General features: G+C 39.7%; 1 protein-coding gene and 1 pseudogene across 1 annotated transcript in view; one reads left to right on the top strand and one right to left on the bottom strand.

Moving 5' to 3' along the window:
* LOC128025288 (bone morphogenetic protein receptor type-1A) overlaps positions 1-4,098 on the top strand; it is a 34,730-nt gene extending 30,632 nt beyond the window's left edge. Inside the window, exons 9-13 of the mRNA XM_052611499.1 lie at positions 136-328; positions 695-992; positions 1,132-1,307; positions 1,433-1,563; positions 1,987-4,098. Coding sequence (XP_052467459.1) covers positions 136-328; positions 695-992; positions 1,132-1,307; positions 1,433-1,563; positions 1,987-2,112 — 924 coding nt within the window. The 3' untranslated portion in view covers positions 2,113-4,098. The remainder of the gene's footprint in view (positions 1-135; positions 329-694; positions 993-1,131; positions 1,308-1,432; positions 1,564-1,986) is intronic.
* A 203-nt stretch (positions 4,099-4,301) lies between these two features.
* Positions 4,302-11,476, bottom strand: LOC128025648 (multimerin-2-like; annotated as a pseudogene).
* Between the last annotated feature and the right edge of the window lie 595 nt (positions 11,477-12,071).

Raw genomic sequence — 12,071 nt, 5'->3', positions numbered from 1 at the left:
GCAAGGAAAGGTAATGGAAATTTCATAATGTTTAAAGAATAAGAATGATTGTAGTTTTACTCAGATTTAAAAAACAAATTTTGTGCAATTTTTATCCATTATAATACATGGCTGTCCAATTATTTTGATTCACAGGTCCAGCGCACTATAGCTAAACAAATTCAGATGGTACGTCAAATCGGGAAGGGGCGGTATGGAGAAGTGTGGCTTGGTCGCTGGAGAGGAGAAAAGGTGGCAGTAAAAGTGTTCTTTACTCGTGAAGAAGCAAGCTGGTTCAGAGAGACTGAGATTTACCAAACGGTGCTCATGAGGCACGAAAATATACTTGGTAAGTTCACAAAAATAGGCCAAAATCACTGAAGAGGGACCCCCATTACATATATTGGATAAATGTATTTTAATTATTTTATATGATACTTGCATTGCATTGCTATTAAAATAATCATGATCAATCTGCAGAGTCAAACATGTATGTTACATTTTAATTGTATTCAAAATACTTTAATATGAAGGGACAAAAGAACAATTTAGGTTTTTCTTTTTGTTGTAGTAGTAGTAGTAGTATTGTACCCTGATATAAAACATTTACAGATTTGATATTTTATTTAATGTCTATTTCTGTATGATTTCTGCTGTGATTGTTTTGTGCCTTTCTTTTTTAACATTCACACTCATTCTTCCTATCTTGTTTCAGGCTTTATAGCTGCAGATATTAAGGGCACGGGTGCGTTCACGCAGCTTTTCCTTATTACGGACTACCACGAGAACGGTTCTCTCTATGATTATCTGAAATACACCACCCTGGACACACAGGCCCTGCTGAGGCTGGCCTATTCTGCAGCCTGCGGCCTGTGCCACCTCCACACAGAGATCTACGGCACGCAGGGCAAACCTGCCATCGCTCACAGAGACCTGAAGAGCAAAAACTTCCTCATAAAGAAGAATGGCACCTGCTGCATAGCTGATCTGGGCCTGGCTGTGAAATACAACAGGTGAAGACACTCTTCTAACACACATGCATGCAGACACACTGGCATTGAAAAAAACAAAACTGCATAGAAGCATACTCCATTTACAGCTAGCATGCAACCATTTGCAATGCATTGACCACATACTTTGCATTTGTTTTAGTGATACCAATGAGGTGGATGTCCCTCTGAGCACAAGGATGGGGACACGGCGGTACATGGCACCAGAGGTCCTGGATGAGACTCTAAATAAGAACCAATTCCAAGCATACATAATGGCTGATATTTACAGCTATGGTCTCATTGTTTGGGAGATGGCCCGCCGATGCGTGACAGGAGGTGAGTTGTGCATGTGTTATGTGAGGTTTATGAGAATGTGTACACATTTCAAAGCATGATTATGTGTCTCCTTTCTGAAAATGTGATTGATTTGTTTTATTAATGTTTTTTTCTTTTATGTGCAGGTATTGTTGAGGAGTATCAGCTGCCATACTGGGACATGGTACCTTCAGAACCGTCCTACGAGGACATGAGGGAAGTGGTATGTGTTAAAGTCATGCGGCCAGTGGTGTCTAATCGCTGGAACAGTGACGAGGTAAGATCTAGCATTCCAGTTTAGATCAGCATTGCTCTGTTTCAAAAATTTGGGTTTGGCTGAGTTGAATTCTTAAGAGTTAGTTCTCCAGTCTTCAGTGTTGCATGATCATTCAGAAATCATTCAAATACGCTGATTTGGTGCTCATGCAACGTTTCTTAATTCAGAATTCTTGGATTGGAAATCTGGAAAGAATAACATTTCATCTGAAATATATTTTTTTTAAACCATGTAAAAGTCAATCAGTCTTATCTGCTTATACGAACTTAATTTTTTCCACATGTAGGAATACATTAGCCATATAGTTGACATCATTGCTAACAGATATGTGACTTTGATTTTTGATTTAAACATCACTGCTTTGTAACAGACTATTTTATAGTGTAAAATACAACCGTGTTTTGTTTTTTTGTCTCCACACAGTGCTTACGGGCCATGCTGAAGCTCATGTCTGAGTGCTGGGCACACAACCCAGCCTCTCGCCTCACAGCTCTTCGAGTCAAGAAAACACTCGCCAAAATGGTTGAATCACAGGATATCAAAATATGATCAATTTCCCTCCAATGACAGCCTGAGAGAAATCATGGAGATATCCATGCTCACTTTTATGACTTATTGCCTCAGTTCCTAAACAGAGCTGTGGGAGCGCTGCTAGGCAGAACATTTGCCTCCCTGTAAACCTGTAATTCCTCGCCTGGTTGCAGTAATGCTCTTTGTGTCATGTAGCACCCTCTGCTGGACAGTATGTGCCATGACAGACACCCGGGGAAATAAAGGACAGCGGTTCTGCAGGCATCAGTACACACATCATCCCCATCGCCACCATTTTTCCTTCTTCAGGCACTCTTTTATATATTGGATGAGCATTGAAGAGCATATGGTGCTTTCTGTGAAAGCGGTGTAAAACGATACGTCTGCATGGAGGTGTGGCATGATGCCAGCAGTAATGGAGCCGTGTGGAAGTAGACTTGAGGATCGACCCTCTGTTATTGACTGACTTGGGAGGCAGACATTTTGGGGTTGATATTCAGACTAAACCTCCAATCGTATGCTTGGGATATGCTTAAGTTCAAGCATGAACGCTCCCTATTTAATTCAAATGACCCACATATGTATCCAAAAAAAAATGTCCCGTAAACTACATGTTGATATTTTACTTAATAGCCTTTTTTTGAAAAATGATTCCTTCAACAGCTTTCCTTTCTGAGAATTTGTCCAGTTGAGATTCAAATACAAAACTGAGTGTTAGCAGCAATAAGATATTTTATTTGAAACCTTCCCGTTTTGTGAAGACTGGGAAACACATTCACAGTTACGAATAGAACGTTTAGGTATGAGGACCGGAGTCATTTGATCATCACCCCTTGTTTGGCCTGAAGAACTGAAGTATGACTGGACAAATATTGCCAACACCGCTGCCGTATAAGATCTGTTCATCTAGAAGATACGGTGATTTGATTTCCAATCTCTCAGAATGGCAGCTATGATCTGGTTTATTGCAGGTGTGTGGTGTGCAGATGTGTGCCCACAGCCCCGAGAGCTTCATAAATGTTGTTATATCATATCCAATAACCTTCATCAGTGTCAGATTGGATTGCTGTTTTCAATGCCTCATTTAAACAGTGAACAGCCTTGAATCTAATGTTGTGATGCTTGGGAATCATACGACTCAAATGTCGAATGTGATCGAATAATGCAAATGCATGTGCTATTTATTCATGTCATGTCATATAGTATGAATTACTGTTGTAAGATATTTTTACTTGTCAGGACTATTAACACTGTTCTTATAACTGACTTTCTCAATATTTTACAGAGCAGCTCAACCTTTCAAATACTAAATTTATGGCTATCATATGAAATTCTACATTTAATAACTTCCTATGAAAGTGTGGGTAAATTATCATTATTTGTCTTTGATATAATGTTTCAAACTTGTCCCTTTGTCTGTAATTTACTGAAAAGTAAGGACAGACAATTTTAGTTCACCTTTCATATATATAAAAATGATTAGCACTTGTGGAAAATACAGGTTTAACGTCAAAACCAGGGGACTTTGCCTTGAAAGACAAGCTGGTCATTTCTGCATTGAAGGTCATGTTATATCACTGGGATGCATTTAAATAAGTTGTTCTAGCAGACTGGGAAATATCAGTTATACAGGTACAAAACCCTTAGCTTTGTATTGAAGATTCCCATCTCCCATTGCTTGTGTGTCTTTTCTTATTGTTTGGGCTGCAGTTGTGCTCAAGCCTATTCTGTCCATTACAATCATGCCAGGTACCGAAAATCACATTCGAACTCATTAAGCTCATCTGGCTAGATAAAGGACTACACAATGCTGTTGTCTTAATTGTTTAATGTGTAAGGAAACATGTAAAATGACTAATATGAACCTTTTTTTAAATTGTGCACAATATCTGGTTTTAAGAGAGGTGCCTTATGTTTACCAAGAAAATATGTTCTGTACACAGAATTAGTCCAATGTACCTTTTGTTTTTCTTTAAAGTAAATTGCCTTATTTTAGTACACAAACATTGTTTAATTCTTGATTGACATTTGCATTTAATGTGATCATTTGAATGCATGGTTTGCAGGATGTCCATTCTTGTACAGAGCTCCTCTCACTATTTGAAGTTTTTTGTTTATTAATATTACCTTATAGACACTGGTTTCCGTAATATGCTCCTTGCCTTATTATTACATTCTACACATTTTAAAGATCAGTAGAAGGACTAGTGGTATCTAACGGTTTCTGTTATATTATGGTCTTCTTATTTCTTTAACTTACCTTGTTTTCCCAATTTTAGTCCAAAATCAGTCACAATCTTTCAAGAAGTATGCATCATCAGGGAAGAGGCTGCATGCATACAAAGAAAAGCACGTCTGGCAGTGACGCACAGTGTGTCAGACTAAACGTCTCCTCCCATTCCTTTGTTGCTCACCCATTTCTCTTCACAGCATGTCCTTGTGCTCGGTAATGAAGAGCAATAGTCCAGACAGTGTGTTGTCCCAAGGCTGCACTTTTCGTAATGATCCAAGCATCAATTCTAATGTAACTGTCTCCCCTTGCCGAAGTTCCAGCAGGGTGGCTCGACTCACTGGTCCCCTTTTTTCCCCTCGTTCCTGTCTGAAAGAAGCCACTGGTACTCGACTGCACTTCAGTACAGCCAATGAAAGGCCTCTCTCAAAGTCTAAGGTCACTAAAAACATACAGAATCCAGTCTCAGTCGCCTGGAACACCCCTGATGTGGGATTAAAAGTACCACCATAGTTCACAGCCATGTTTTTCGAAGTGAGCTCCCCATTTGGTTCTCTTCTGTTGTCCAAGCTTGTGATGAACACCACGGGAGAATGTGGTAACTGAGCATGTTCTGAAGAGGTGAAATTATTTAGATGATTTTTAGGTGAAGAGTATAGGTTTCAGTTAGAGAAAAAAAATGCTTTGTCATAATGTAGTTTTAGTGTTGTCCTTAGAGGGGCAGTGTTGTATGTACACCAGCCCTGCAGAGTTTTGTTCCAACACACAAACCATGTAGTTTTCAAATAAGCCTGAAGGACATGATTAGGATCCGGAGTGTTTAATTAGAGTTGAATCTCTACTCTGCAGGACTCCATCCCCTTTAGAAATATGAGTTTGACACCCCTGATGTACACTATGTAAGTCTTTCAGTACCAAATTACTACTGCATTCATATTCAAAATGAATGGCAAATTAAATAACTGTATTAATAAATCTCTTACCTCTTTTTATGTATCTTTTTGTTCGTCCACTGGAAGACTTTTCTTCTCTTTTGATTAGATCTTCTTGCTTTTGGCTCCCCTTTCTTTTGCCGCCTTTCTTTCTCACCAGTCTCCAAACGTCATCTAGATTCAGGCTTCTAGTCGAGCTGACTAGTTCTTCTGTGTTACTAAAAAGATTTTGAAACGTGCAAATGACCCTCTAGATTCTGATGTAGGGATGCTATATCTGCCTGCAGTTCAGCCCCTCACCTGGTTATTTTTAGCGGTCCCCTCTAAGTATGCCATTGGGTCATCGCTATTCATCTCATTTCCGTCAGGATGCTTTCTCCAAAGGGAGGCCAGAATCCTATCATGTGTCTCAATCTTTTCCTGCAGCACACCTATTCTCTGTAAAAGATCTGGGATCTTGAGGTCTTTTTTTTTTTTGGCTGTGTGACCAGTTTAAGAATTTCCAAGACCTCCTCTCCGAGTAGCACTTCCAGGACTTCAGAATGGCGTACAGCATCATTCAGGAGGGCAGAGAAGGTGGCTGTTAGGCTTCGAATTGCATTTGACTTGTCCTCATCCCGCTGTCTCAGGTCTTCGATCACTTGCTGGCTGTGTAGGAGAGAAGCCTGTTGTCTGGACATACTCTCTTGAAGACTTCTGCTTCTGCCCTGCTCAAAGGCCAATGACTCATTTATATTCAGCAGGCCCTGATGAAGATCCTGCATTTCGGTGGCCTGAATCTTCTTTAAATCTACCTCCTCAAGTGCAAGTTGGTTCTCTTTTGCTAACTGTGTCACATTAGCCACCTCCAGCTCCAACCTAGCTAGTGAACTGCCAATCAATTTACAGCTACAGGCTTGCTCTGCAATTACTGAATAATTTCTATTTAGTCGTTGGTAGATGTTGTCCAGGTCAAACTCGATTTCTTTCAATTGACCCTTATGTGCATTTAGGTTAGCGGTAAGTTCGCCAATACTGTTGAGCACCCTGCCCTGAGTACTGCGTTTGTTGACCTCCTCTAGGCTCAGACCCAGGTTCAGTAGGTCTCTTTGCAGAGCCCGGACAGCTCTATCGGAGTCCTTAGAAGTCTCAGACAAGCTGCTGAGCTCTCAGAGTTACTTTGTGCCTTCTGATGTAGTTGAGTGATGGCCTCCCACACTCCTGACATCTCTGTTGGCTTGCTTCCACTTGGATTTACAAACTCAGCAGGTTCTCTCTGCAGCCACCCTTCCAGCTTCCTCTGGTCAAGTCTCACCTCCTCAACCAATTCAGATAGAGACTGGATATTCACCTATTGATATAACACAAAAATATATTATTTGTTAATTTATGCACTCTTTTTATGTGTTAGGATTTTTGAGTACCCTTTTCAAGGAGTCATGGGGAATGAATGACCTGTGTATCATGACTTTGACTGATCTGATCATCCATCTCTTCCTTCAGTTTTAAGTTGTGTCTCAGCAGGTCTTGCTGGGCCGGAAAGGCCCTCTCCATCTGGTCTTTCTGTGTATCCAGTTGGATTTTCATTTGAGCAATCTGGAGATGACTAAGCTCTAGTCTCTGCTCGATAGGTCCACTGTGACTTTGACCTTGGTTCATGGACCTGTTGTCTTCCTTTTCCATCCGCAACTGCTGAAGGTCCTGAGACAATGCCTGTACCTCACTGGACAGATGCTTCAGTGTTTGATTGAAGCTTTCCAGCACTGGTTGAAGCTGACTCATCATAGTTGACATTAACTGATGCATCGGCAGAAGAATGGATGAATCAAGGAATGGCAAAGGCTGAGAGGTAGGTATCCCTTCTCTGGCACCTGGAATATTGATAACAAGCCACTTTAATGTTGAAGACATACAATTGTTATGAAGTGAAAACAGTGGAAGAAAGCTCAGCTTGTTATTTGTGTGCCGTATTATATACACATTTAAAAATACTTTGTGTCTATATCAGCATATTGATTCCTCACACATCAACAGAAATAGCTTTAAATCGTTGAGCTCATGCAGAGAGTCTCCTGCCAGAACCCTCATTCCTAGAGGACATCACTGTGCCTAACGGGCCCCGCTTGAGTTTTTATGGTGTTTTCCTCAGGGGTAACCCTTTCCTTAGATGCCTCCAAAACAAACACATCTCACTATGTCGCTGAGTATCTGACTACAGCTAATGCATTTTTGATGGATGTTCCTTTTATAGGCTGTATTTGTATTCAAACAGAATGCGCTCAGTGGTGATGACACTTTCTTTGAATGAAAGTTCTAGTTCCAAGAGAAGCTATAAACCTCTTTCCAATCATCTATTATGTGATTAATTTTGAGCATTTGGCTTACTGATGACTTTTTTGCCCTGTCTCCTTCCGTCTTTGGGTGTAATCAGATAATGATGGAGTTTGTTTATAAGACAGGATAACCTCCAGAAGCTGTTAACTTTTTGATGGTGAAATCTCACAGCCTATGGATACTGCAATGTGTCAGTCTAAATGTTTTTCCTTGTGTGCCTAGGTTGTCTGGCCACAGACTTGACATCTTACCAACAGGACTCTGGTTTGGTGAAGAACCCTGAATTGGGAGCCTCTTGTAGAGGCTTGCCAGCCCAGTTTGCATCTTCCGGTTGGTCAGTTCCCATTTTACCTCCTAGACAAGAGCAAACACATTTTGTTTGGAAAGAGAATGCGGGAAGCAAGTTAACCACAACATCTCAAGTCTAAGCCAAAGGCTTGCTGGATATATTTTCTCTGCTTGTCAGAAAGGTTGTTTTAAAAAAGCAAACTTGCAGAAAAAGAAAAGGTATGAAAGGTTCAAGGTAAAGCCAGCCTTGCCCAAAACAACAGACTTGCCTGAACTGCCATTGTCATAAATCTCAGACTTTAAAGCATGCTTCTCATCCTCAGGTTTGTCTGGAAAATAAAGAGGAAGCAGCAGATGAGTCACCAAAACTGGATGGAATCCATGATTTGCATGCAATGTAACCTTTTACCATACAGTTGTGTCCTCGATATCCTTGGCAACATTTAAAGTTCATAGAAGAGAGTGATATCTGCTGCTGCTTGTAAACCGGCCGTGAGGACTGCCTATACCTGATCATCATCGTTCAGAAAGTAAACCAAAGCAGAAACGTATGATCTGTGGTTGTTTGAGTTGATGTGACTTACGTGATGATTTGGCAGTCAGGAGCTCCGTCAGAACGGGTTCACAGATTTCACCGTCTGAGTCTCCGTAGTGCAGAGTACGGCTGTTGTGACCATACGGTGCTTTACATATGCACACCAGTTTCTGTCAGGAGAGAGGAGGATTGGGAAGATAAAACATGAAATAAGAAAGAAAGACAAGGGAAGTGTGTAAGACTGATGGAGATGAATGCTCTTGAGCCCCTAATGTTTCCTGTTATACCCCTTCCCAACATGCTCAGGGCTAGATATAATTGCTTTATGTGTTGTTCTATTTGCAAGCTCGTTATGTTTATTTTTAGCTTTCTGTTAAATCGGAGGGAATCTGATGAGTCCACATTGATTACCTTGTTTACACATCCTCAATCTTATTTTGGCAAGTCTGTGCTTTTCTGTGGTGTAGTATTTCGTAAACATAGAAAAAAGTACACAAAGTACATTTTGCAGAAAATGACGCAGTTGTTGTCAAACTCTGAAAGGTATGGCAACTATTCTCAACTGCTCAAAAGTTGTTTAAGCATTGTAGTCTCATTTCCCAACAGTGATGATGATTGCTGATAATGTGTAAACGGTATTGAATGGGTGTTCTCATTTTGAACATGATATGAGCTGACAGAAAAGTATATAAACAGGATTTTCCATGTCAGTTCTCTTTCTTTCCGCTGTCTGTGTTCATGCACAGTTTATTCCCCTCAAATGACTTGGAAGCTTTTCTTAGAGGCTGTTCACATGGCATGTGTTCCTGCATATGCAAAGATTTCGTTGTGTTCCTATGGGACACATGCTGCATTTTTCTGTCTTTTTTAATTTGGCATGACACAGCAAAGCATCCTGTGTGAATGGTATGAATCATAAATTTCTGTGATTTTTCAATATTTTTTTTTAGCATCCCCTTTTATTAAGATGGCATGTCAAGGTAAAAACACTTCAACTTTTAAACCATGTTCCATTCTTTTCTAGCTGTTTATAAATGCAAAAACATGTCCTGTATGAACGACCCCTTACTCATGCTTTTTCAACTGACCTTCCTTTGTGCATCCGCTGCAGAAACAGACATTAGATAGCGGTGGGCTGTCCCGTTTTCTCTCATTGCCACCTTGAACCATATTCCCTTTGTCCAGTAAAACATCCGGCCTATTCAGACACTGATTCGGTCATAGTTTGGCTGAATGCTAGTCCTGTCTGCCGCTTTATGGCTTTATCATTAATCTGTCTTCATGTACCCACATCCCTTCAACTGTCTACCTTTCTTTCATCTTTGCCTCTCTTTAATATCTCTCTTATTTTTCTTTAAATACCTTCTGATTAGCTTTTCCCCTATGTCTTTTCTGAACACTGCTGTTGCTCATTTCCTTTTGTTCAGGGTCCAGACTAAAAGGTAAATGCTCTTGAAAACTGCTGTGGGTACCTGTCCTCTGCCTTGCTGTTATGCTGTACTGAGCATGCTCAGTCCGGTCTAATTCCTTTCATTAAATCTCATACTTAAGAAATACGTATAGAGCTCCCAAAGAAGGTTACTGGGTGTGTTATCAAGGCTGAAATACACATTTGAGAGAGAGCGGTGTAGAAGTGGATGGCTTAACATTTGCATCACAAGACCCTTCCTAAATATATCCTCTCATCACAGTATTAGAGTTGGAACACAGTCACTCCATAAAACGTTCCCAGCAACTGTTTTAGATTAGATCACTGAAGCTCTAACATGTATTTTCCTTGTAAGATTACTGTAATCAAGCCTCCTGGGCTAATTCATTCCAGCACAATGGGAGAATACAATTTGCTTTAGTCAGGGAAAGTGCATTATTAACACGATAGTAATGAAAACCACTATGTGGGATACATGTATAGTCCATTCAATGGTTTGTTCTGTTATGTACTATAGCTTTGAATATTTAGCCTAAATAAACAAATAAATTAGAGTACATTTAGAAACTTGACTTGAATTTGTTTCTCATGGTCTTAAAAAGGTTTGTTAAATGCTTTTATTTTTGTATTTAACATGCAGTTTGTTTTGTAAAAGAATAACCCATGTATGAATTATAAAGGACATTTATTATGAACTTAATAAAAAAATGCATATTATAATAATCAAAATTTCTTACAAAATTACCATTATTTGTATACTTTTATTAATTATTTTTAATTTAAATAATGTTGTTTTTAAATTTGTTCATGAATGGGTTGGGCCAGACAGGGGACCCCAACCAGCAAGACAAAAGCGTCCCATGATGCACCTCTTAAGTTGATAAAATTATTAGACTTACTTTGGGCAAGATTTTTATAAAATTGTTTTAATTTATAGCCATTTTTTTGTAACTACATAATTCCTACTTTCATTAAGTTATTTCATAGTTTTGAGTTTAGTATTATTCCGCAAAGTGGTAAATTATAAGTAATAATAATACTAATAAAAACTGTTCCAGGCTTCTGACTACTAGTGTAAAACTCATGGGTTATGAAAGCATATGAGGGTTATGAGCATGGGTCTTGAAAATTAGAGGTGACCTAAGAAGTTAATATAGTATAACTTGAAAAGGCAAATATATTAACATTTTAAAAATATTTATACATTTATATTAATAAAATATATATTTTTCACAACATTTTTAATCATTAATACACATATGAAATACTCAGACCTGATTCACACACAAGTTTATGTAAAGTTACACAGTTTGAAATGTCAGTTTGACTCACCCTCTCTGTGCAGATGGATGTACAGTCTCTCTTGAGTTTTGAGGGTTGCCATCTGAAGGCTTTGGGATGCCATGATTTTCATGGGGCAAGGGTAGGTGAGTGGTCCCAAAGGTTCCAGAAATATGCTGTGCACTTCCTCCAATTCCCACAGCCTCTTCTTCCTCCACGTCAGGGTCCCTGGCCCTCACCTCGCTGTGGCAGCTCAGAGAGTTCAGCACGGCCAACAGCAGCAGAGGCAGAGTTTGGGCCATCTTGCCTTACAGAGGTACTGAAAGTTTTCCTCCGGATGGCAGTTTTTAAAACTAGTCTTAAACAATTCTGGGAACTCCCCACATCTCTCTCTCTCTCTCTCTCTCTCTCTCTCTCTCTCTCTCTCTCTCTCTCCGTCCAAAGTAGAGGGTGACTCAGGAGTGGATTCTCCCGTCCCACTACCACAAAAAAAAAAAAGAGAAAATCCTGTCCTGTCCCAATCCCATGAAAAAAAAAACAGGGAGGGGGAAATCCCATCCCAATCCCGATAGAATGACCCCCATTCCCTCCCACTCCCATGATTTTTTTTTACATTGCGCAAACATTAAATTTAATGTAAATCATTAATTTTTCCCCCAAAAAATTCAGCCTCTAGTCCACAGCAGCCGGTATCCTCACCCTCTTTGTTCCCTCTCCCACTCACTTTTGCTGTTGCTCTCTCACTCCCTGGACAGTATCAACACCCTCTAACAATAGAAGGAAATCTGCCATTTAAATCCGTTACAGCTCCCTTCCACACTCAATGATAATTACTTTTAGTTATACACTGCTAACACTACAATAAGGTAACAATATTAGCGTTCACACACCAATGCACAATAATATTCTGATTATTATAAGTATGGACTGCAATTATGTCATCGCCTTAAATAGTTAAGCGCTTTAAAG

Source organism: Carassius gibelio, chromosome A12 (genome assembly GCF_023724105.1).
Source record: "Carassius gibelio isolate Cgi1373 ecotype wild population from Czech Republic chromosome A12, carGib1.2-hapl.c, whole genome shotgun sequence".
In the NCBI taxonomy this organism is placed as follows: Eukaryota; Metazoa; Chordata; class Actinopteri; order Cypriniformes; family Cyprinidae; genus Carassius; species Carassius gibelio.
The sequence above is the reverse complement of the archived record's forward strand: the minus strand, read 5'-3'. Positions and strand labels throughout refer to the sequence as shown.